General features: G+C 36.7%; 1 protein-coding gene across 5 annotated transcripts in view; it reads left to right on the forward strand.

The window, feature by feature from the left end:
• LUC7L2 (LUC7 like 2, pre-mRNA splicing factor) overlaps window positions 1–27,204 on the forward strand; it is a 57,296-nt gene that overhangs the window by 24,882 nt on the left and 5,210 nt on the right. For all 5 annotated transcript variants that reach the window (XM_053898128.1, XM_019452914.2, XM_053898129.1 and 2 more), the window contains 6 exons: window positions 8,663–8,761; window positions 9,749–9,859; window positions 13,524–13,667; window positions 19,140–19,316; window positions 21,315–21,406; window positions 24,088–24,117. In XM_053898128.1, the coding sequence (XP_053754103.1) occupies window positions 8,663–8,761; window positions 9,749–9,859; window positions 13,524–13,667; window positions 19,140–19,316; window positions 21,315–21,406; window positions 24,088–24,117 (653 nt within the window). The remainder of the gene's footprint in view (window positions 1–8,662; window positions 8,762–9,748; window positions 9,860–13,523; window positions 13,668–19,139; window positions 19,317–21,314; window positions 21,407–24,087; window positions 24,118–27,204) is intronic.

Genomic DNA, 27,204 nt, shown 5'->3' on the forward strand with positions numbered 1-27,204 from the left:
AGACACAGAATCTGAAGCAGTCTCCAGGCTCTGAGCTATCAGCACAGACCTGACGCAGGGCTTGAACCCACGAACTGGGAAATCATGACCTGAGCCGAAGTCTGAGGCTTAACTGGCTGAGTCACCCAGGCGCCCTACTTAATTTTTATTTTTTAAGATAATATGGCATAACTTAAACTCATACCCAAGTTTTGTTCTTTCAAGGGTTTGCCATATTAGACGACTTTCTCTTGTTCTTGAGCTGGGGCTTAACTCAAACATTGAACATGTATGGAAGAGAGATTTTACAAATGTGAAGAGAGAAAGTGAAGGTGCAAGAAGAATCAAAATGTAGGCAATTTGTTTTAGAAAATAGCATTGGCATTGGAAGGTATATGGAAGGGTTCAAATGGCCACAGGTTTGTATTTCCTGTGCTCTCTGTCCTGCTGTCATGTCACTGTTTCACTTGTTCTCTAGCTGGTGTGTATTCTTTTTAGCACTTTACCATTGTTGCTATCTATTCTTTGATTCCTTGCTATTTTTCTACTGTGAATTATTTATCATATTTCTATGTCTTTCACTCTTGAGACTCTTAACATAGTGTAAGACAACATCATAAAAAGACAAGTGGGAAGAATTATTATTTTAAACACTAAGCAGTATAAATAAATGAATGAATTAAAACCAGGTTAAATAACAGTGAAACTATTGCTCTAATGAACACAGGTTTTTGGAAAGTTAAGTAAAAATTACCAAGCAGTGGGGGAGAAAATTACCAAGCAGTGGGGTTTGTTTTTAAATTTTAAGTATGATAATAGAAATTTATACTGTTCTTCCCAAGCATTCTTCCTCACCTTCCTTAAATTTTCCTGTGGCAGTATACTATTATCTTGCAGGTGGTACTGTTCTTTAGAAATAGTTTTCAGAGTTTTGTTAATAAATTGACTTAGGTCAGATGTGGGGTTTCTATATAATTTTTTAAAGAGGGTCTCCTAGAAGAATACTTGAGATGTAATTCTAAGGAGAAATATGTCAAGCTGTCTGTTTGGAAAACTTAATTGGATAAAGAAAGCCTTTAGTATCATATCTATCCCATACTGGACACTGCTACTTAGGTATCCTATTATATCACATTACACATGTCCAGACAAACGTTTTCCATCACAGACCAGCTCTCCCAATTTATTTAGTTTCTTTCTTTTGGTGGCGTCATTGTTTGCTCATGTTTGAAATACTTGAAGCCTTGGTAAGATTCCTGACTTTCTCCTCTCCACACTTCATTTCCAGTTAGTTAATTGATTAGGTGGTAGTTCCATTTAATTAGTTGTTTGAGAATCATTGTGTTATTGAAAGAATATTGAGTGATATTAAGGACTGGACTTAAATTTTTACTCCTGCTAAGCTTATAATCTTAGCCTTATGATCTTAAGATTTCTCTGAGCCTTGATTTCCATTTTTATAGGAAGGTAGTCATGCAATAGATTTCAGAGCTCCTTCCCATCTTTAAAATGGTTTTGCTCCTCTTTAGCCCCTTATTTTACCTCCATTACCTGCCTTCTCTTTTCTTTTCTGCTTTGATACTAAGGATTTATTTCTGGCTTATATTAGCCTTTCCCACCCTTGATCTCTTTCTTCTGGTCAGTCCATCTAGTAGTGTGGTGTTAATGCTTTTAAAATACAGATTTTATCACGTCATATTTCTGTCCAAGTAGTCAAGCATTCCTGTTTGCCTAATAGAGCAAATTCCACATGTTGATTTGTATTCAGAATTTCCCATGATCTAGTCAGAGTTCGTAATTGGATTGATAAAGCAATCCTGAAGTGTTTGAGAAAAGACAAGTTTGGACAGACTTAGGGAATTTGCCAGTGTTAAATGGATACTGACATGTAAAGGGAGGTCTTGTGTGTTGCTGAGTACCCATTGTATCTTATTTTGTTAATTACTTAGACAATATAGTCTTCGAGTATAAGTGAAAACATAAAATATGAATATTTACTATTAGATGTCATCCCCCATCCCAAACCTAAACCTTTTTCACTCTCTTTTCTGTACATTTACAAGTATGTGTGAGTGTGTTTTAACAAATGGCATTATATTGTTTGATTTTTTTCTTTTTTAACTTGGAGAAGTTTCAAATTACTGGTCTATGTTTTATTTATTTAAAAATTTTTTTTAATGTTTTTATTTATTTTTGAGACAGAGAGCATGAACAGGGGAGGGGCGGAGAGAGAGGGAGACCCAGAATCTGAAGCAGGCTCCAGGTTCTGAGCTGTCAGCACAGAGCCCGACGCAGGGCTCAAACTCACGGACCGTGAGATCATGACCTGAGCCGAAGTCGGACACTCAACCAACTGAGCCACCCAGGCGCCCAGTGGTCTATATTTTTAAAATATGTCTCTATATTTCATAATATGGCTGTTTCCTAAAGTATTTATTCAGTGATTATTAATATGTTAATAGTTTTTGGTTTTGGTGCACAGTGTTGCAATGAAATCTTTGTACTTCTTTTTGTATCTTTGCAACTGTTGCTTTAGTTTGATGTCTAGAGAGTGTAAATTCCTTGATAGAAGGAATGATATACTGTTTTATAATTCCCCTTAGGATCTAGCTCATGGGCCTGAGCACATGTACTAAATACAACAAAGCAAGAATATTGCAATTCTTGAAGTACTGTGCCTAGTTGCTATCACAGATTTATTCATTAACCTATTACTGCCGTTCATTTACACCTGGCAGCACACTAAAATGTATATAATATAATATATACATATAACTATAATACCATGTTTGTTGATTTTGATGTATAATTTCCACATGCCTCTGTTCCTATTATGTAGATTTTTTTGGTCCAAAATTAAAGTGACTTCATTGATTTTTTTTTTTTCTGACTTTAAGAATAATACTAGTTCATTGCATTTAATTCAGCCAATATCAAACAGCAGTGCTTCCATGAATTTACAAAAATGGCATTTTTATTGCATTTTTCTTTGCCATCTCTTTACTCCACTTAGTATCAAGATCATCATTTCTCTTGGCTATATAATGTATTATATGGCTGTTCCATAATTCAGTTAATCAAACTTCTGTTCCTAGGCTCTTAAAATGTTTCTAATTTTTTACATCAAAAACATCATTGTTAAACTTCTGTCTGTTTAACCTCTGTGTACTTATTTCATTGTTTTTCCAAGTTCTTAGAATTCCTTATGTTAAATCGTCAAGTTTATTTAGTAGTCATGGGTTTTGTAAAACCTGGTCTTTTATGTAGGAAGGGAAAAATAAGAGAAGCCATTTTCCTCATGAAGCTTAAAGTCCACTTAAGGAGATAACCTTCATTTTTGGAATTTCAAAACAACACTTAAAAAAGCACTTAACAGGGGTGCCTGGATGGCTCAGTCAGTTAAACATCTGACTTCGGCTTAGGTCATGATCTTGTGGTTCGTGAGTAGTGAGTATAAGCCTCGCATTGGGCTCTGTGCTGACAGCTCAGAGCCTGGAGCCTGCTTCCGATTCCGTGTCTCCCTTTCTCTCTGCCTCTCCCCACTGCGCGCATTCTCTATCTCAAAAATAAATGAACATTAAAGAATATATGTATACATTAAAAAAAAAAAAAACAAAGCACTTAACAGAATCAAGTTTGTTAAACAGTGAAAGGTAGTACAAAGTGTTGAGAGGTTGTAAGAGAAGTTGCCAGAATCATATATAGTTATTTGGTCAAGACTTCATGGAGGAAGTAGATTTAAGATGTAGGAGACAAAATGCAGAACTGAATTTATTCAATTAAAAGTTTAAGTATTTTGGGGTACCTGAGTGGCGTAGTTGAGTGTCCGACTTTTGATTTCTCCTCAAGTCATGATATCAAAGTTGTGGGATTGAGCCCCGCATCAGTCTCTGCTGAGTGTGGAGCCTGTTTAGGATTTGCTCTCTTTTCCCCCTTCCCTCTCCACCACTCATGTGCTCTTTCTCTAAAATAAAAAAAATTAAAAAGCATTTTTCCCATTTACAATCTGAAAATTTAGATGCCTTTTAATTAAAACACCAAGAATAATAAACTTGTGGGAAGAATTTAATTATGAAGTAAATTACTTGTTAAATTTAAAACTCAAATCTCTTCCTATGGCTTTCATCACAAATAGAGCCATTATAACTTAAAATAAATAACCAAACATTTTATTTTGTTCACTTTGAAGCTTAATTATGTCAGAAGAGAAGCAGGGGCAAATATCTGTGCACTTCGTGTTCAGAGTACTCTTGAACCATCAGTGAAGAAGTCAGGATTGATTTGGCTTTTATTTATCTTGCCCTTTTTTTTTAATGTTTTATTCTTGAGAGAGAGACACAGAGACAGAGAGACAGAGCATGAGTGGGGGAGGGGTAGAGACAGAGAGGGAGACACAGAATCTGAAGTAGGCTCTAGGCTCTGAGCTGTTAGCCCAGAGCCCCATTCGGGGCTTGAACTTGGGAACGGTGAGATCATGGCCTGAGCCAAAGTTGGATGATTAACCAACTGAGCCACCCAGGCGCCCTGGGATTGATTTGGCTTTTGAGGATTGGTTCATAGGTGGTCATAGTGTGGTTCTACCATGGTTCCCTTTGTAGTGGCTTTTTAATTTGATGACTGGTGTCCTGGAGAGCATTAACATGGGCATACTTGCCCCTCACTCTCTTTTACAGTAGCAAGTACTTGTGTTTATTTTGCCTTGCTTGTTTTTCATTTTAAATACTCTGTGCATGCATGTACATGCTCAGTCATGATGATCTGGACAGGAAGACAGATGACTAGTATCTAGAATTCTGAAAATTCTGCCTATACCTACTGTCCTGCTAGATCCCTGAGGGATAAGCACTGAGGCCATATACATACATACATACAGATAAATAAATAAACAAACAGCTACCGCATTTCCTAATGTTTTGGCCCCCAAATCTGCTGTTGTAAGCAAGCCTAGTTGTAGGGCTCATGGTCGAGGATAGCATCAAGCCCAGGTGGTCTGCTTCCTGGAGGACAGGAAGAGCTTTAACTACTTATACTTAGAAAGGAAAGGAGTCTCAGCCAAGTTGTTAATCCATGGACAGGCAAAGACCTTCCCCTTGAGAGCTCAGACCCGGAGCTTTTGTCCTGGGTTGCATCTTTTTTTAAAAAAAAATTTTTTGGGGGGCGCCTGGGTGGCTCAGTCGGTTAAGCGTCCGACTTCGGCTCAGGTCACGATCTCATGGTCCGTGAGTTCGAGCCCCGTGTCGGGCTCTGTGCTGACGGCTCAGAGCCTGGAGCCTATGTCAGATTCTGTGTCTCCCTCTCTCTCTGACCCTCCCCCGTTCATGCTCTGTCTCTCTCTGTCTCAAAAATAAATAAACATTAAAAAAAAATTTTTTTTTTTGACGTTTATTTACTTATAAGAGAGCCATGAGCTGGGAAGGGGATGCGGGGGGGGGGGGGGGGGGTGTCACAGATTCTGAAGCAGGCTCCAGGCTCCGAGCTGTCAGCACAGAGCCTGACGCGGGGCTCAAACCCATGAAGCATGAGATCATGACCTGAACCAAAGTCGGCCGCCTAACTAAGTCACCCAGGTGCCCCCTCCCTTTTTTTAAATGTTTGTTTATTTTTGAGAGACAGAATGCAAGTGGGGGAGGGGCAGAGAGCAGGAGACACAGAATCCAAAGCAGGCTCCAGGCTCCAAGGTAACAGCAGAGAACCCAGTGCCAGGCTCGAACTCATGAACCATGAGATCATGACCTGATGTTGAAGTTGTATGCTTAATTGACTCAACCACCCAGGAGGAGCCCCACGTCCTGGGTTGCATCTTGACCACCCTTGCTTGTTAAGCTCAGGGCTCCCTGTGCCAAATGTTGTTCTTTGTCCTCTTTTACCAGTTTGATTCATTCAAAAGATATTAAACATTCCTATATACCAGGCACAGGTACATAGTATATAAAACAGATAAAAAAAAAAATCCTTGTCTTTGTGAAGCTCACATTCTAGTAAGGTATTAAAAAATTTCCCCCTTCCACAAATCCTCCTCCAAGGCATCCAACTCTCCTCCTCTTACCAAAATTCCACCCTTACTACAGTGGTATAATTGTGTCCTTTTTGTGTTCATTTTGTCTTGATCCACATAGTTGGGGTTTTTCCTTTTGTTGGTTATATGAAATGTAAATTTAAAGATAAGAGTGGGGGAATTCCTGCCAATGTTTAGTATGGGTGGGTAACAGATGTTTAAGTAAAACACAGTGAGACAAGATTTATACACTACTTTTAGATCTTTGTGAGAACAGATTGGAAATATAGTTAAGCAGAGGATAAAGATAGGAAGATAACTAGAGGAAAGGCAGTGTAGATAACTGCTTTGAGTATCTACAGTATGTAGAGGTTGTAGGGAGTGATTGTTACCTAGAAATATTAAAAGGTAAGTTAGTACTGATTTAATTGGAACTGGCATGGTTTTAGACTAGAAATCAGTTTAACCAGATTTATTCCAGTAAGTACCTGGAATAAAGCCATCTTTCTAGGCCTTAATTCTTTGTCTGGAGAATGGGAGTAAAACTAGATCAGTGAGTGGTTCCCAACACTGTACATTAAAAACACTGGAGAGGCTTTTATAATTCTCTCTTTGGACGGTGGGGCTTGGACCTGTTTTCAGATTCTTGCATCTGTATTACCCTGGGTCTAGGTTAAGAACCGCTGCATTGGATCATTGGCATTTCCAATGTGACATCATAACATTTTAGGAAGTAAGTATAGCATCCCATTAACCACTATAGCTATAGAAATACACATATAAAAGGAGTTGTTGGAGTGATTAATGTTAAGATATCGATTAAGCAACACACTGGTGTAGCAAAGATGGTAACAACCTTTTGCAGTTAACTTCTTTCATTTCTGTCTTACTTTCCTACAATTTTAAGAGTGTTAAACTTTTTTCTGTAGGTTTTTAAAAATGCCACTTGATAAGCAGCTTTGAATTTCCACACATCAACAAGTTTCAGTTGGCTGTTTATTGTCATTAGAAGACTTCTTAGCTAACCCATAGACTTATGAATGAGAGTAACGAGTGGACCTTGGAGAAATCTCAGCATCCTCGGCAGTGCAGTGATGCGTGCTAGTCTTCAAGTGTGATAAGGACTTTTATTATACTAGTGAATATTCCTTATTTCTCAAAGGATCGCTTTGAAGATATTGTCTGTATTTTCCCATTCTTTTATGTAATTAAAAATTGAGGTAATAGTTTTACAGAGGAACTTGTTATTTTCGTCATAAAGTCTCACTTGGAAAGAGGAAGCTACCTGATAGTACCTGATATTCTTTTCCTCAGTATCCTAGATAATTGGTTGTCTAAACCATATTCGAATCTTTCCATTATCGGGGAACTCACTAACTCTTGAGGAAGATTTTTCTTTTTAATGTTTGAGAGAGAGAGAGTACGTGCATGAGCAGGAGAGGGGCAGAGAGAGAGAGAGAAAAATCCCAAGTAGGCTCCGTGCTCCATCCATCACTTGAACCAAAATCAAGAGTGAGATGCTTAACCAACTGAGCCACCCAAGTGCCTCTTGAGGAAGAGAGGGAGGATTCCAGGCCGGCTCCGTGCTGTCAGCTTGGAGCCCTTCAAGGGCCTGGAACCCACAAACCATGAGATTATGACTTGAGCTGAAATCAGGAAGTCAGACACTTAACAGACTGAGCCACTCAGGCACCCTGACTAGTATGTTTTTAAATTTGTCTTAATTTTCTGTTCATAGCTAATTATTTGTAAATTTGTCTTCTTAGATATGACTATAGGACTTCATATTTATTTTAAATTTTATCTGGTCTATTCTTTTGAATATTACTTTTCTTAAGTTTATTTTTAATTTTTTATTAATGTTTTTGAGAGAGAGAGCACGCGAGCAGGGGAGGGGCAGAGAGAGAAACACATAATTCACAGCAGGCTCCAGGCTCTGAGCTGTCTGCACAGAGCCAGACATTGGGCTCTAACAGACCGCAAGAGAGCGAGCAGGCACGCAAGCGAGCAGGGGAGGGGGAGAGAGAGAATCCCGAGCAGTCTCCATGCTGTCAACAATAGAGCCTGATATGGAGCTCAGACCCACAAACTGAGATCATGACCTGAGCCAAAACCAGGAGTCAGATACTTAACCAATTGAGCCACCCCGGCGCCCCTACATATGCTTGTTAATAGGGTTAGGTACTGATTCTTTGTGAACTTCTGTTGAGTCTTAATAAATTTCTTTTTACTAGTTCACCTACAGTCTTGTCTGAAATCCAGATTGAGTTTACTGGTCTCATGTTTTGAGGACTCCATCTTTGTTTGAAAATCAGAATGTTCTCCAAAGAATACTGACTATAATTCGGCAGTCTGATTTACATATTCATTTAGTTTGATTTTAAATTAATGTTATCTTTTCTGTGTTAATGGGCTGCTAGAAGCTTGTTTTAGATTCTGGCTGTTTTCCTTGTTCGTGTGTTCTTAGGTACAAAAGTGATCACTCCTTCCATCTGCTGGTAGTCAGAATTGACGTTATTTTTTTCTGGCACCAAGTTTTATACTTGTCTATGAAATTTTGTAATTTGGAAGTCCGTAAATAAAGAAGCATCTGTGAGACTTAATATGTAATTTGAAGAGAATTGTGATTGTTAATGAATTTTTGCAAAATGTGTTTGCTCTTTCAATAATGTCTTTTTTTTCCCCTAGAGAATGGATCTTGGAGAGTGTCTCAAAGTCCATGACCTGGCTTTAAGAGCAGATTATGAAATTGCATCCAAAGAACAAGATTTTTTCTTTGAACTTGATGTATGTGATTTTTGCTTTAATGGGTTAGATTATTTTTTGCAGTAAAACATTTTGAATATGGATTAATATCTCTACAGGCAAAGTCTCTTAGCGAATTATCTTTTTAGTTATATGAAGGACAGTACTAAATTAAGATGCTTTGTTGACTAGCAACATTTTTTTTAAGACTTTTTATTTTATTTTTTTTTTTAAACTTTATTATTTTGGAAGAGAGACAGCACAGGTAGGGGAGGGACAGAGAGAGAAAGGGAGAGAGAGAATCCCAAGCAGGCTCTGTGCTGCTAGTGCAGGCCCGACGTGGGGCTCAAACTCACAAAACCATGAGATAATGACCTGAGCTGAAACCAAGAGTCAGATGCTTAAATGAAAGAGCCACCCAGATGTCCCAATGAGCAACATTTTTAAAAAATATAAGGTTAAACTGGGTATTTTAAGAAAATGTGTAAAACTCATTTCAATGCATATATTCTTTTGAAAAGTATCTTCCCAGTAAATCCATAATGATTACAGAAACATCAGTTTAAGCACATGAAAACCAACACATTTTTGATGTATATGAGGCCCTTTAATAATCTATAGAATTTTTATATTTGTTTTTTGTGTCTGTAAATACGTTTATATAGAAAGAGAGAGGGAGGATATTAAATGCAATGTGGATTTTTTTAAGTTTACTTATTTTGAAGGAGAAAGGGGCAGAGACAAGGAGAGAGAATCCCAAGCAGGCTCCATGCAGTCAGCATGGAGCCCGACACTGGGACTCAATCTCACTAACCAGAGATCATGTCCTGAGCCAAAATCAGGGGCTTTACCTTTCCTGGGAATTATTTATGTTTATTCCTTGCCAGTTTGATAGATGATGAGTAGTATTTTTATTATTGAATCTGCTTTTGTTACTTTTTTACCTTTATTTTAGCATTTAAAAAATACAGTTTTTAGTAAAGATATTTCTTAAGAAATATCTAATTGTCTTTTAATTAAACTTTGCAGGCTATGGATCATCTGCAGTCATTCATTGCAGATTGTGATCGAAGAACAGAAGTGGCCAAGAAAAGATTAGCAGAAACTCAAGAAGAGATTAGTGCTGAAGTGGCCGCAAAGGTAAGAATGCCAATAATTTCATTAGTACAAAGTATAGTTTCATCTCACTAATTTTAGCTTTTTATTTTGAAATTACTTGCACAGATTACAGAGACATACATAGGGAATTCTCTGAACTCTTCCTCTAGCCTCCCCTTATATGTTTACATCTTATACAACTGTAGTACACCATGAAAGCCAAGATACTCATACCACTCCAATCAAAACATTTTATTCAGATTTTACCAGTTATGTGTGCACTTGTGTGTGTGTGTGTGTGTGTGTGTGTGTATGTACGTGTGTATAGCTCTGTGCAGTTTTATCACATGTGTAAGTAACTTGGGTAACTACCATCATAATTATGTTACTTCCCTGTAACATCAACCTTGAGACTCCCTCATATTACCTCTTTGTAACCATACCTGTTCCTCCTTTTCCCCTGTCTTCTGGAGACCTCCATCTCAATAATTGTTATTTTACTGAATATTATATAAATGGAATCATGTATCCTTCTGAGAATGGTTCTTTTCACTCAGCACAGCTTCCTTGATTCATACAAGTTGTTGCGTGTATCAGTAGTTTATTCCTTTTTTTTTCTGAGTAGTATTCTATGGTATGGATATATTACAGTTCAACCACACATTGAAAGATGTTTGGGTTGTTTCCATTTACTGGGTTAACACCAATCAAACGGCAATAAGCATTTCATTTCTCTGGGATAAATGCCCAAGAATGCAATTTCTGGGTCATATGGTAAGTCCATTTTTAGTGCAACTCTTGATCTTGGGGTCATGAGTTCAAGCCCCACATTGAGTGTAGAGATTACACAAATAAATAAACTTTAAAAGTGCAAATAAGAAAAATGTAGAAAGAAAAGTACAGTAAATCCCAGTGGATTTGTAGTCATCAGTTTTTTGCTCATTTCATTATTTTAAAAGCAAATTCAGTATGTCACATGATACCACCTCTAAAACATAACCATAAAATCATATCCATAAAGCTATAAAGCTAGCAATAATTTTTTAATATTCCCTAATAACTAGAATGTGTTAATTTTTCCTATATAGAGTTGGTTTGTTCTAATGAGAATCCAAAAGAATTCCCTGTATTACAGTTTGATTTGATGACTTACTACTTAGTAACATTTTGTGCCATTCAAGATAGTTGGTACGTTTTATGAAAATGTAGAATGGAGGCAGAGTTACCCAGATAGTTTGGATGACAGCATTAAATCCACTTCTCAAGAAATGTATGTACAAAGGGAAATGGATTCTCCTCGTTGAGGAAAGGTCTTTTGTTTTAAGTAATCTCTGCACCCAACTTGGGGCTCAAATTCATGACCTTGAGATCAAGCGTTGCATGCTCTGCTGACTAAGCCAGCCAGGCACCCTGAGAACTTCTGAAAATTCTCTAAAGATGGGATCCTAAAGTGCAAGGATCTGATATCTCATGGTTGAAAAACACCCATCAGTGCTATCTTGGTTTATATGGCCTTGTATTGATTATTGATCACCACAAAAATGCTGCTTAACAAATTATCTCAAAACTCAGTGACTTGAAACAGTAGCATTTAGCCTTTGAGTCTTCAGTCAATGATTCAGGCTGGGGGTGCCTGGGTGGTTCAGTCAGTTAAGCATCTGACTCTTGATTTCTGTTCACATCATGATTCATGAGATCGAGCCCCGCGTTGAGCTTTCCACTGATAGCATGGAGCCTGCTTGGGATTCTGTCTCTCCCTCTCTCTCTGCTCCTCCCTGCTCACACTCTTTCTTCCTCTCAAAATAAATAAATTTTGAAAAAGTGATTTAGGCTGAACTTGACTGGGAGGATCTTCATATCTCAGCTATAGGCTTACTCACATGTCTTACAGTCGTCCAGAGGGTACTGAACCCAGAAGGCTAGCCTGGCCATGTTCTCATGGTAGTGGTAGAGGTGTAAAAAAAATGTCATAGCTCTGTCATACAAGTGCTTTTCATGCCTTTCCTTCTGTCATGTTTGCTACTGTCCCGTTAGCTAAAGCCAGTTACGAGGCCAAATTCAGAATTAGAATGTGTATGATATTACTAGTTGTATAACAAAGAAATGGATACAAGGAAAGGTAAAGAGTTTGGGGCATAATCCAATTATTCTATGATGGATATTGAAAGAAAAATACCACTTTTGTTAAAGAGGTAAGAAAATGATAACAGCATTGAGAATTTCTTTGAGGGATGAATATTTTGGATTGAAAGACATTTGAGAAGTAAAGATTATTGGCACACTAGTTTGTTGGGACTGGATGTCCACATCAAATTAAAATCTTAGCTAATATAATTGGCCACGTAGCCTGAATACTTAACTTTGTGGCCAAAATAAAGATGGTGTATGTATCATATACCATTAAAACAGTAGGAATGAACTAACTACACTCTCAGGATGATGGTGAGGAGGAGGAGGACAGAATCCCAAGGCAGGAATTAATCCCAGTGAAAAAACATTCGCTAAGGCTAAGGGAGAAGGAGTGCTGTGGTCGTATGGTGACAAATCAGTAATGTGCTGTGTAGTGTATGTGCAACGCACATTTTCTCATTTCTCACAACTTTGTGAGATACTAGTATTCCTGCTTCTCAGATGAGGAAGTTGATTCAGGTTAAGTAATATGGTCAAAATTACACATCTGGTAATTGGTTGGGCAATAAGCTAAAACTGTTGGGACTCTAAAGTCATATCTTTGACTTAAAGCATGTGCACCAGTTCATTCCTGTAACTCCTTTTTTTTTTTGAGTCTATGCTGTTTCTTGGGCATTGGAAATACAAAGATGGGAAATATAAATAGCTATTTTAAAAGTGGTGTGATAATGTGTATAAAAGTAGGTGTTACAAAAGATACAAAGATGGTACACAGGCGGCTTTGGCTCTCTCTGCTTAGGATTAAGTAGGGTGCAATGTGTTGATTGATCAAGAATGCTTCATGGAGGGGCACCTGGGTGGCTCAGTTGGTTAAGCGACCGACTCTTGATTTCAGCTCAGGTCATTCATGATCTTACGGTTCATGATTTGGAGCTCCACATCGGGCTCTGTGCTGACAGTGTGGAGCCTTCTTAGGATTCTCTCCCTCCCTCTCTTTCTGCCCCTCCCCGGTTGCGTTTTCTCTGTCTCTTAAAATAAATAAATAAATAGACATAAACAAGAAATAAAAAGGAGTGCTTCACAGAATAATTGGATCTTGTTGAGTGAATAGACATACGTGAATTCAGGCAAGGGGAGATAAGGGATGATATCCCAGGAAGAGGGATGACATCCCTCTGCAGTCACAGAGGTAGAAATTGAGAGTAAATTTGAGAATCTGGGTGTAACTACTATATTGTGTTGTGAAGTGGGGGAACAGCAAGAGATGCTTTGGAAAGGTACATAGGGCCAGATTGTGTGAAAAAAGTTATTTTATACTTGGAATATACTGCCAAAGCAGAGGTTGGGAAGTAATAGTTTTAAGTTGAGATTATTTGTATTCCTGACCTCACTGTAGTGAGGGCAAGCAGGCTCAAAACATCCTCATATCCCACCTGTTCATGTATTATATGCTCAGAAAGCATTATTTGTACTCCTCTTGCTTTGGAGAACTTGTCTTTTCTGAGCATTTGTGAAATATTTTGAACTTTGATAATTGTGCTTTTTACTCATGATTTTCTTTTCTGTTTCTTTCTAGGCAGAACGTGTTCATGAATTAAATGAAGAAATTGGTAAGTTGTTGGCCAAGGTGGAACAACTAGGAGCTGAGGGAAATGTGGAAGAATCCCAAAAAGTAATGGATGAAGTAGAGAAAGCACGGGCAAAGAAAAGAGAAGCAGAGGTAATGAAATTCTTTATAGAATTATCTAGAGCCTTACTGTCTGTACTTAACATATATTTAATTGGAAATTACTGAAAAGTTAAAGCCAATTAAAAATTATTTTAATTAGCTGGTATCATACTAATGGATTATGTATCAAAAGTTGTGGGTTTGTTTTACTTTAGAGCCGTTGACCTGTTGAAATTTGTAACTAGTAAATGAAATGAACTAAACTAGGTAGTCATACAGAACAGTCACACACACATAACACACAGAGTGCGTAAATGTCATAGTGATACCTTCCCCTCCCCCAGCTTAACACCATGGCAACCATTGCATTTCTTCTCTTCCTACCTCAGTACAAATATAGTACTTTGGCAGCCTCCTCTTATGCTTTCTTCACAGCACAGGTCAAAATCTAATGTCTGAAGACAAAGTTCTATTTTGTTTTGCCCACCTGATGTTTTTTAGAAAACTGGATACCTTCAGATGAGGTTGTATTCTCCCATTTTACCATAGTGTCCATTGCTCTTAACTGTATCACACCATGGTTTAATTTTTTCTTATTCTGTCCTCTTTTAGATAACTGATTTTAGCCCATTTACTGCTGTAAATTTTCTTCTACACACGATTGTAGCTGTATCCCACAGATTCATATGTTGTATTTTTATTTTTATTCAATGCAAATATTTGCTAATATTGCTTGTGATTTCTTCCTTGATCTATGGGTTATACAGGAGTGTGTTTTTATATATTTGTTTTTTCTAAATATTTTTCTTTTCTCATTTTAATTTAGTTCTCTTGCAGTCAGGGAACATTGGTGTGATTTTAGGTCTCTTAGATATGTCAGTACTTGTTTTGTGCCCTGAATTTAGTCTTGGTAAATGTTCCATCTGCATTTTAAAAGAATGATATTCTCCCTTGTTAAATGAAGTGTTCTGTAAATGTCAGTTGAGTCAGGATGGTTGATTAATTGTTCAAATCTTTACACATCCTATTGATTTTCTGTTTATTTACTGAGAGGAATATTCAAGTCTCTACCTCTAATTGTGGATTTATCTATGCTTTTCAGTTTTGTCAGTTTTTGCTTCATGTATTTTGAAACTATTATTAGGCTAATACACCTTTAGGTTTGTTGTGTCTTTTTGAATAATTGAGCCCTTTATTATTTTGAACTGTCCTAGTAATGTCTTTTGCTTTCAAATCTTGATCTGATATTAATAAGGTCTTTTTAGCTTTTTTTAGATGTTAAAGTTGTATACTGTAAACTCCAGAGAAACCACTGGAGGGGAAAAAAGTATAACTAATAGTAGAAATAAAATGGAGTCCTAAATAATACTTAATCCAAAAGAAGGCAGGAGGAAAGGAACAAACAACAGATTGGACATAGAGAAAATAAATAGCATGGTGGTGTACCGATAATTATGTTAAATGTAACCCAGTGTACCAATAATTACATTAAATGTAAATGGTCTAAATATTCCAACTAAAAGGCAAAGATTGTGAGACTGGATTTTTTTTTTTAAAAGCAAGAGCTAGCTATAATAAATCTACTCTAGGGGCAGTAGGTGGCTCAGTTACACGTCCGAGTTTGTCTCAAGGTCATGATCTCACGGCTTGTGAGTTCAGGTCCCACTTTGGGCTCTCTGCTGACAGCTCAGAGCCTGGAGCCTGCTTCAGATTCTGTCTCCCTCTCTCTCTGCCCCTCCCCTGCTCGCACTCTCTCAAAAATAAATAAACTTAAAAAAAAAAAAGTGTTTATTTTGAGAGAGAGAATGCATATGAGCAGGGGTGGGGCAAAGAGGGAGAGAGAAAATCCCAAGCAGGGTCTGTGCTGTCAGCACAAAGCCCAGCGTGGGGCTTGGTCTCATGAAGCATGAGATCATGACCTGCACCAAATGCACCAAAATCAAGAGTCGGACGCTTCACTGACTGAGCCACCTAGTCTCCCCTGGAATCTACTTTAAATATAAATATATATTAAAGGTAATAGGATGGAAAAGAATATGCTGTGTAACCTTCTTAGTATTTTTAAAGTCTTAATATTGAGGATTTCTTTATTATTTTTTTTAACTTAGATTTTATATTTTTATTACCTGTTTTTTTTTTAAATAGAATTGATTGTCAAGTTAGGTAACATACAGTGTATACAGTGTGCTCTTGGCTTTGGGAGTAGATTCCCATGATTTATCACTTACAAACAACACCCAGTGCTCAGCCCCAACAAGTGCCCTCCTCAATGCCCATCACCTATTTTCCCCTCTCCTCCGCACCCCCCCCCCCCCAACCCTCTGTTCTCTGTATTTAAGAGTCTCCTATGGTTTGTCTCCCTCTCTGTTTGAAACTGTTTTTTCCCCTTCCCTTCCCCCATGGTCTTCTGTTAAGTTTCTCAAATTAGCATTTCTTGAAATTTAATTAATACCAATCCAGAAAATAAACACTGAATTTTTATATTTTAAATGTTTATTTTGAGAGGGAGTACACGCACGAGCAAAAGAGCAGAAAGAGAGGGAGAGAGAGAAAATCCCAAGCAGACTTCTCATTGCTAGCACAGAACCAGATGTAGGGCTTGATCTCATGAACCATGAGATCATGACCTGAGCCAAAATCAAGAGTCAGATGCTTAACTGACTGGGCCACCCAGTTGCCCCAATTTTTAAATGCAGAGTATTTTATAGCTCATTTCCCCCAAAGACTCTGGTAGCAAACATAGTGATGTTATTACTTGCATGTTTTGTTTTCATGAAATTTCATGCATATGTATTTGAAGATTTTCTAGTATCACACAGTGGCTTAACGTCTTTAATCTGTTATATTTTGTCTGCATTTGATTTTTACTAAAGACAGTACTTTAAAAAATGTGCTTGCCCATTTTAGATTGTGTTCAACTGCACATAAAAGAAAACTTACAGTGGGTTAACCAAAAAAGGATTTTGTTGTTCTCCTTTAGTAAATACTCGTGGTTAGGGAGTCTAGGGCTGATATGGCAGCTCCATGATTCCATCTAGTACACAAGTTACTTACACACCTTTATGTTCAGCCATCTTTATTATATGGATTCATCTTTATGTTTATCATTTTTTGGTGGTAATATGGCCACTATGCCTAAAGCCTTTCTTCTGCATAGCTAGAAAGAGGAATAATAAGGCACAAAAATTGAGTTGACTTGCCTCTGTGTATCATGTGTTTGTGTTTATCTTTTTTAAAAACTTTTATTTTGAAATATTTCCAGAGATACAAAAGAAATAGTGTAAGGAATGCCCCTATATCCTTCACGTGGACTCCAAATATTAACATTTTTACCACATTTCCTTTTTTTCCTCCTGTTGTATGTGTATTGTATGTGTAATGTTTGACATTAAGTTATAGATGTGAAGCCTCTTTATCCCCAAATACTCCAATGTGTATTTACTAAAAACAAGGATATTTTATTACATAAATGCAGTATAGTGATTTGAATCAGAAATTAAGATTAATACAATACTATTAATTGGAAGACTTTATTCAGATTCTTCTGAATTGTCCCAATAATGTTCTCTTTTATTAAATTTTTTTTCTTTGGGACCCCTAGGTGTCTTAGTCTGTTAAGTGTCTGACTCCTGATTCTGGCTCAGGTCATGATCTCACGGTTTGTGGGTTCCTGCCCTGCATTGGGCTCTGTGCTGATGGTGCGGATCTTGCTTGGATTCTCTCTTTCTCTCTCTCTCTCTCTCTCTCTCTCTCTCTCTCTCTCTCTCTCTCTCAAAATCAGTGAATAAACATAAAATTTTTTTTTCTTTGTTTAAGGTCCAGTTAAAGATCATATGCTGCATTTATTTGTTCATGTTCCTCTAGGCCTCTTTAATGTGGAACTTTAGTCTTTGGCATGATCTTCACAGTTTTGAAAAGTACAGGCTAATTATTTTGTAAAATGTGTTTTTCAGTTTGGGTTTGTCTGATTTTCTTCTTGGTTAGAATTTTGACAGGAGTACCATTTAAGTAATGTTACATGCATCAGAAGGCACATGCTAGTAATTTGTGGAACTTTAATCTTTGGCATGATCTTCACAGTTTTGAAAAGTACAGGCTAATTATTTTGTAAAATGTTTTTCAGTTTGGGTTTGTCTGATTTTCTTCTTGGTTAGAATTTTGACAGGAGTACCATTTAAGTAATGTTACATGCATCAGAAGGCACATGCTAGTAATTTGTCCCATTTCTGGTGATATTGCCTCTTTTTCGACTGTGAAGTTACAGTGCTTTCCTTTGTGTAATAAGTGTCTTGGTATTGACACTTTTTTCTTTTTTTTAATGTTTATTTTTGAGAGAGAGACAGCATGCAAACAGGGAAGGGGAAGAGAGAGAGGGAGACACAGAATCTGAAGCCAGCTCCAGGCTCAGAGCCTGATACAGGGCTCAAACTCAAATGGTGAGATCATGACCTGAGCTGAAGTTGGATGCTTAACCAACTGATCCACCCAGGTGTCCCTTGGTATTGACATTTTTAAAACTGTAAATATTGTTTCCCATCACTTCTGATCCACAGGTGATAACAGCCATTAGTGATTTTTTTCTCAGCTTACTGACTCCCTTTGAAAGAACTTTTCTATATATTCCCTCCAGCAATGTCCACTTAAATATCTCTAAAGGCAAAGCTGCATGAAGGCTTGGAAATAGAATTTTTTTGTTTTTAAGTTTTTTTTATTTATTTTGAGAGAGAGTGTGCATGCACATGCTCAAGCAGAGGTGGAGGGCAGAGAGAGGGAGAAAGAGAGAATCCTAAGTAGGCTCCACACCATCATTGCAGAGCCTGATGTGGGGCTCTGTCTCACGAATCAAGAGTTGGACGCTTAACCAACTGAGCCACCTAGGTGCCCCAGGAAATGTAGTGTTTTTTAGGTAGAGAGGTGGCTGTGTCAGACGATAACCAGAATATTTTCAGTAAGGAAAAATGATTGAGTGTAAGACATCTTACTCTTGTTAAGGTACTTCCTCTCATTGCTTATAGAACTATTGCTTTTGGTGGAAAGTTATCATTTGTATGCCCTGTCCACATTTCCAAAGGGAAAAGAAATGACCTGTGGGTAAGAAGGCAGTGGAAGCAGTGGAAGGAAACTGTAATAATACCAAAGACATTCATTCCCTCTCTGCCAGCGTGGGTGACTTTTTTCTTGATCCTTCACTGATGTATATAGTTTTGGGGTTGCTTCGTTTCATTTTTAACAAAAATTGCAGAAAAGAAAACCCAGAACACTGAGAAGGCCTTTCCGAAAGTCGTGTTCTATGTCATGGTAGAATTCTTACAGTAGTTCTTGGCAAAATACAGTTTACTTCCATTGGATAGGTCCCGAGGACAGAGGATGAGGGCAATGGAAAACCCATGATTTTCATAACAAAATAGCCATACTTTTGCGTATTCGTCAGAAAACTTTTCTTTATATGTACATAGTGTATTTTGTGTAGTGGTATGACTCAGTGAGGTTTATATGAATATTGTTTTTCTCACTTTTGTTCAGGAAGTTTACAGGAATTCTATGCCGGCTTCCAGTTTCCAACAACAGAAACTTCGAGTCTGTGAAGTCTGCTCTGCCTATTTAGGTCTTCATGATAATGATAGACGACTGGCTGATCATTTTGGGGGTAAACTGCACCTGGGATTTATTGAAATAAGAGAGAAACTTGAAGAATTAAAGGTACATTGGTAAATTAATATCCTTCACTTTATCTAATTTAATCACTCGTTGTTTTGATATGCATTAGTTATCTTTTTGTGTAATATCTTGGCTGAAATTCTGCTAATAATTCATACCAAATAGAGTAGGATTATAAATGGAGATAACAGCTGGTTTAATGGATGATGTCTGAAAAACAGACTTTAAATACTGTCCCCTTATTTTGGGGGATAGTGTTTTGTGTTGGATAGGACATTGAATTAGGAATCTTGCAAACTGAGTTCTGAACTAATTGTTTCATGCAAATTCCCCCCAAATTTTTATTCTATTTTCTATAAAATAAACAGTATAATATTTACTTTAATTTTTTTTAATGTTTATTTTTGAGACAGAGACCGAGCGTGAACAGGGGAGGGGCAGCGAGAAAGGGAGACACAGAATCTGAAACAGGCTTCAGGCTCTGAGCTATCAGCACAGAGCCCGATGCAGGGCTCGAACCCACGAACTGTGAGATCATGACTGAGCCGAAGTCAGACGCTTAACCAACTGAGTCACCCAGGCGCCCCGTTATAATATTTACTTTAAAGGAAGATTGAGAAAATGAGTCTAGTATTTTTTTGAAATATTTTGCAGTTCTTCATAACTAAAGCTTGTAGGACCTCTAGTTTTATTTTATGCTCCTACTCCTGTTTCAGAAAGGAATTAGAATGAAACCTGTCTTTAAAAAAAGGACAGTTATTATCACTTAACAGATATATACCACTATTGTGAGAAAGGCAGTACAGTTCCTACTCGTGCTGAATTCTTTTGAGAAGACAGGAAAACAACAAACGGTATTTCTAAAGAGGTTAAAGATCAGAATAAATGGATATAGTCAATTTACTTTTCAACAATCTGATGTGGCTAGTTTTATTTGTTGTTTTTTTCTTTTTTTTACATTTATTCAGTTTTGAGAGAGACAAGCATGCGAGTGGGGGAGGGGCAAGAGAGAGAGGGAGACACAGAATCTGAATCAGGCTGCAGGCTCTGAGCTGTCAGCACAGAATCTGATGCAGGGCTTGAACTCACAAACTGTGAGATCATGACCTGAGCCAAAGTCAGACAGTTAACTGACTGAGCCACTCAGGTGCCCCTGATGCAGCTATTTTTTAAAAATTTTGGCACTGTAGCATTTTGTTATGAGTAGGAGACTGGCTTAAAGGTGGCAATCACTGGATAGTGACTTTTATTACTGAAATTAACCCAAGATCTATAGTTTCACATTTAAAATAATGTGGAGTCAGAAACACTTAGGGACGTCTCTGTATTTGTAATTAACAGTGAGCTCTTCTAAGTATTCTGAGTAACTGGGATGATTTTGGGTAAGTTTTTTTAAATGACTAAGTTTCACTATTTCACATGGTTACTGGGGTCTAAGTTAAAACTCAAAAATAGTACTGTTTGGGAATCTTTGCAGATACAGAGCTAGCAACAGGACTATTTAGCTTTTTACTGGTACTTTTTGAAGCAGTAGAATTGAGGTGGTAATTGGAAGTGACAGAAGACATTTTTATTTTGGAAATCATAGAGAATGGGAGCTTATAGTGATTTATAGTGCTTAATGTTCTTTAAAAAATACAAAATAGGTGTACCTCGCTGGCTCAGTTGGCATGGCATATTTCAGGGTCGTGGGTGTAGAGATTACTGGAAAAAGAAAACTTGAAATAAACAAAGTAATGCTTGAAAATATTCAAAGGAGAAAAGTCTTGTAGAAATGATTTTGAAATATTAAGTCATGAAGAAACATGAAATTTTACAAATGTTCCCCAGAAGGGGGGAAGAAACATTTTGGAAACTAGACTTGCATAATGATTTTACCCAGTAAAACTTTTAATTGAACTGTTATTAAACAGATTTTGATGTTACCTGTGCTATATTGGGAACCACATGTCATAGAGTGTAGGATAATTCTTATTAAGAATAGACTCAGTAACTAATGCTTCTCATTTTTTATTATTTGAATTGTCATTGTCTTTTAAGAGAGTTGTAGCTGAGAAACAGGAGAAAAGAAATCAGGAACGCCTGAAACGAAGAGAAGAAAGAGAGAGAGAAGAAAGGGAGAAGCTGAGGAGGTATGGAGTGATGAACTGAATAGTCCAACTATCTGATGTTGAATGTCCCTGGCTCTAAAAAGAGATGTGATTAATACAGGAATTTCGGTGTTACTAAATCTGCATGTGGGAAATTTCTGTTTACTCTTAAAAGTATTACTATGTGAAACAGTGTTTATAAAAATGTTAACTTACAGCCATTTAAATCAGGGTGATTTCCTTCAACGTGTATGGAAGAGTGAGTAAAGAGTCACATCCTTATTTTTTGTAAGATTTACTACAAAGCTCTTTCTAGCCCTCTGGTTTTCATAATGGCTGCGTTTGTACCAGATTGGTATAAAACTATTTTTATTTTTGTGATCTGCTTTATTCTTAGTTTGGGTTTTGTTTGTTTCATTGATTATCTTACATTGTGCTTTGATTCTATATTTCTTCAGTTCTAGGAGCTATAAACTTTTAAGATTGTATTAATTTAATAATAGCTAAATGTATGCAATTTTTATATTGGTATTCATTAGTTGATAAAGTCATATTCTTCATGTTTAGTAAACATTTAAACATTAATGTTCTGAGCCACTTTTACCCATTGGCAGCAAATTGTGTGGCATCATGGTGGGAACCTTCTTTGAACTCACGTACATAACTTCTTTAACAACTTCAGGATGGACAGATAATGCCACAAAAGAATTATGTGTAGTTCTCATTTATAGTGTTTCCTTAATTGTATTACACATCCCTGAAAGTTAAATACTTTCCAGCAGATTTTGTGCCTAATTAAAACCCTTTATGATATGTGACTTGGTCATGGCAGCTTCCCCCAGGCTTTGAGCATGTTTTACCGTAGTCTCTTTCGAGATGTTTAAACTGACTTTGTGTTACATGACTTGTAGCAGGTAAAATTTTTGCACTGCAGTGAAGAAATGAAACAAAACTACACTTCCCTTTTTAAGGGGAGTGCTGTCGTATATCCATTGATATATATGTTCTTCATTTACCATAAATTTTACCTCATAGCTCTATCACTGTTCTCTTTTGTGTACACTGATTTTCTGTGGGAATATTGCTTAGCTTGATAAGACTGTATAAATGGCATTAGAAATCTCATTTTAAAATTCTGAATATAGTGCCACTAATTTATATAATTCAACTGAAATGATAGTTGGATGAGAACAAAAATTCTTTGCCATGACTACATTTTCACATCTGTGGCTGACAGGAAAGTGTACCACATCTTACTCCTTTGTTGCCAACTGGCAAATTTCTTTTAATATCGATGGTAAAATGTGACGCTATTTCAGAAATGTGTTTGAAGTTTTCTTTTTTTTAACCTGTGAACTTGAGGAAGTATCAGAACTAAGAATGAAAGATGAAGAAATTACAAGCAAGTACGGAGTTATACAAGATGGGATTCCAGCTATGGTATTGAAAAGGATAATGATAAAAACTACTGTTGCTTACTGAGTGCCTGTTATGTACCAGGCCTGTGCTACGAATTGGCCTATATTCGTTCATTTAATCCTTATAATTGCCTGTGAAATTTACATTGCTGTGCTGCTTTTGCAAATGGCAAACAAAGCTGAGGGAAGATATATATTATCTGTCTGGGTCACAGATAGTGATGCAGCTGAGTTAAAACTTAAATCAGGATGAGTCCAAAGCTCATCCTTCAGTTGTGCTGTATCTTCCCCACAAGACACCCATGGTTTCCTAGTAACCACAGTACTAGCCATTACTATTTATCGAGTGTTAATTATATGCCAAGAAATGTGAAGAGTGCTTTAATAAGGGTATCATGTGTCATGTTAAGAAAGATATTGTAAGATTGAGTTGGGTGTTGTAGCGATTACACTATGAGGTTATAGTTCAAAAGTGAATATATCTCAGATAATAGAAATTTTACCCTGTTCCCACAGGGAAAGAACAGATGACAGAGATATAAATAACGAATTTTTTCCAGGTTGGGAAGTATTTCCTGGGGAATTAGTGAATGGTTATTTATTGTGGTTTTTACTCCTAGGATCATGTTTTTTTCTTTTTTTTGTAATTAAAAAAAAAATTTTTTTTTTAATGTTTATTTTTGAGAGAGACAAAGCATGGGTCGGGGAGGGGCAGAGAGAGGAAGACACAGAATCCGAAGCAGACTCCAGGCTCTGAGCTGTCAGCACAGATCCTGACATAGGGCTTGAATCACAAACCATGAGATCATGACCTCAGCTGAAGTTGGATGCTTCACTGACTAAGCCACTGAGGTGCCCCTCCTAGGAGTGTATTCTCTTAGAGAGCTAGGTATCCTAGATAGGGGATCTCATATGCCAAGGTGGGGAAGTCTGTACGGTTTGTGGTGTATTTTGGAAAAATTTGCACACGTTCATATGTGCTTCATATTTATAGAATGAAAAGATTAGAAATCAGGGGGTGCCTTGGGGGCTCCTTCGGTTGAGCATCTGACTTTTGGTTTTGTTTGACTCAGGTCATGATCTCTCGATTTGTGGGATCAAGCCCCGCATCAGGCTCTGCACTGACATTATGGAGCCTGCTTGGGATTCTCCCATCTCTTCATCTGTCTCTGCCCCTCCTGCACTCTCTTTCCCTCAAAATAAATACACATTTAAAAAGATTAGAAATCAGGAAGAATGTAATTTTAACAGTGCATTGTACTTTTTCTTAGTCTTTTTTAATAAAAATAGATACTCTTTTTCCAGGTCTCGATCACACAGCAAGAATCCCAAAAGGTAAGTTTTACACAAAATGTACATAAGTATTGAAGTTGGGTTTTTTCCAGATGTTGTTTTCATAGATTAAATATTTTTTAAAAATGAATGAGAATTAATAGAGTAGTACTCTTAATTTCTTTTGTAGTTCAAGTATGGGCATTTTGTTTTAAGATGAAACTGGTCAGAAGGTACTCATGAACTACAGCCTAATTTTATCGGAGTAATATATACAGTGCCCTGGAGTTAAAGGGAAAACTAAAAACATTGGGGCGCCTGGCTGACTCAGTTGGTAGAACATGCAACTATTGATCTCAGGTTGTAAGTTCAAGACCCACGTTGGGCATAGAGCCTATTGGACAACAAAAAAAGGGAAAGCTAAAAATATTTTAGAATATTTAAAATCTTTAGAAGTGCAGGCTAAATATGCGACAATATATTTTTAAAATAATTTTCGTGGTGCATGTAAGAAACAGATCAAAGTAAGGAGGGAGGGTGTAGGGTGTACCTGTTGAAAATATAAGCAGGTTGAATAGTGAATGCCTTTTTGAAAGAGGGATCCATAGCGAGATATTGAAGGGAAACTGAAATGTTTATTAGTTTATACCCTGGTCTTCACTTTATATGTTTATTACTTATAACTTTGTACCGAGATCACAAAAAACTTCAGAGGGGCACTTACATCTTTAAAGAGGACAAGAGAACACTTTCTTTTTAAAGCTTTGACATTAATATTTGACGTCTTTTTGAAGACATTCTTTAAAAGTTTTAGTAGTTGGTAATTTTTTTCTGAGAAAGCTGGGGAAGCATGGTGTATGTCGTCATTTTTTAAATTTTTTGTGTGCAGTTTTCATTCCTATCCTTGAGTCGTTCTTGTGAGTCCATCCCCACTTAGAATGCCCTTTGTCATTCTTTGTCAAATCTTACAATTTTTCTTGTTCAGATAACTACTTTCTGAAACCTTTGGAGTACTCTTAACTCTAAAGTTAATTATTTCTCAAGAACTTTCCCCTGTGTACTAGAGCATTTGCTGTTATGAAAGAAAAACCTGCATTTCTTTTAGATGCCCCATAGTACTTTTTAGGATCTTTCAGTTGATGTGTTTCTGCTCCAAACACTAAAAAACTAATAAAAAGGACCAGTTGTGTCAGCCAGTTTATATTGTTGTTTCTGAAATCTAGGATGAATAAATAGAAACATTAAATGTTGATAGTGTTCTTGTTTACCGGTTGATTAATGCAAATCAGTCCCTTTGTTGAAAAGATATTTAAACTGTTAGTACATAGAAAGTCTTCAGATATTGAGGCCAGAACGTTAATTTCTACCATTGTACTCCAAGGCACTTTTCTATACTTGGCCAATCCCCTTCTCTACCTCAATCTGTTTTTCATACGTCAATCAGAATATGCCCTTTAAAAAGTGAAATAAATTACGTCAGCCAAAAGGTATTCCATTTCACTTAATGAGAAGTGGAAATCCTTGCCATAGCTTTTAAGTAATCGATCTGAGATTGGGGTAAGTAGGTACCAGTTTATGTCTTGTGTCAGCATATTTATTAATAGCTCGCCCTTGCTTTTTATATAATTAACCATTGAAAGCATCCTAGTTTGAATGATACGGTACTTGGTCATTCTGCCCTTAAAACCCTGAATTATTCCCCTTGCTGAATTCATTCCAGCCGAACAGATCTTTTAGTCCTTCAATATGCTGAACTTTCTCCTACCTCCGAGCTTTTGCCCCTGTGTTCCCTCTACCTGAAGCAACCTTCTTTGAGATGGCGGATTACCTTATTTTGTCTTTGCTTAAATGCTATTTTACCAGAAAAGCCTTTCCTGCCTATTCTGTAAAAAGATTACAATCTTATTTCTCTGTCCATCTTTACCTTTTTAATATAACCTTTTTTTACTAGCCGACTTACAGTATTTACTGCTTACATATCGTGTGGAATAGAACCTCCATGAGGTTAAGGACTTTGCTTTATTTACTGCTCAGTCTTCCTAGTACTTAGTGCCAGATGCACCCAGTAAATACTTTTTAAATGAATGACTAATTATCTAGAATTTTGTAAAAGAGGAATGAATTTATGCATTGAAAGACATAAATTCATTATAGCTCAAAATGAGTGACTAAATCCCATTTAATTAAACTTGCATTGAATGAATTTTATGTTCTTTTCCCTATGCTGCTTGTCAGATTTTATTCAGTTGTGCAAATATTCGTTCAACTGTAGTTAATGCTGGGTTCACTCTATATGCCTTCTTTTGAATATAAATGTTGACATAAGCTGAATGCTTTTAAACTTGATTTAATAAAATAATCACTTGAAAATGAGCTCAGTTTGTAAATTGTATCACCTGAATAATATGCTTTTGAATTTATTAAATTATGAGAAAACATTACATTTTTAAAGTGACTTGAACAATTTTTTAACCGCTTTATTAAGGTATAATTTACATGCCGTAGGTTCAGCCATTTTAAGTGTATAAGTCCATTAGTTACAGTTATGCAATGTCAATGTCAAGTTTAGATCATTGCTATCACTCTAAAAAGGGACAGTTAGAACAAAGTTTCATATCTTTCTTCCTGCTTGCTTTCCGTCACTTACCACACACACATGTTGTGAGTTTTGTGACCCAGTGGAGGCTTCAGAAGTGTTTTTCCTTCTAGCTACTTCAAAACGTTTTTCCTTGACTATAGTCCTATGTACTCACACTTTTTTTTTTTTATGATTAAAGTTCTCTAAAATGATTTATACATGTTTTTTACCTTCCCAAGCTCAGTACTGCTTACAAGAGAACAGCCTTACTGTGTTGATTACACTGTGACTAGGCATATTGTGGACATTAAAACTTATTTTGATGGTCATAAGATACAACCTTTTAAATTCAGAGTTACATTATCCTAAACACTGATCTCTTATGCCTCTCCTCCCTTTTTTATTCATGTCCATCAGATACATACTTTAGAAACAAAGTATACCAAAAAAATTTTAGGAATTTATTTAAATGAACTACAAATCTCTAATCATCTAGATAGTACAATCCCTGGCATATAGTAGTGTTATACATTTAATTTTTATGATATTCTTGATATAAATTTATACGATAT

The sequence above is a fragment of the Panthera pardus genome, unplaced genomic scaffold, assembly GCF_024362965.1.
Source record: "Panthera pardus isolate Hobbes unplaced genomic scaffold, ASM2436296v1 HiC_scaffold_8, whole genome shotgun sequence".
Taxonomy (NCBI): domain Eukaryota; kingdom Metazoa; phylum Chordata; class Mammalia; order Carnivora; family Felidae; genus Panthera; species Panthera pardus.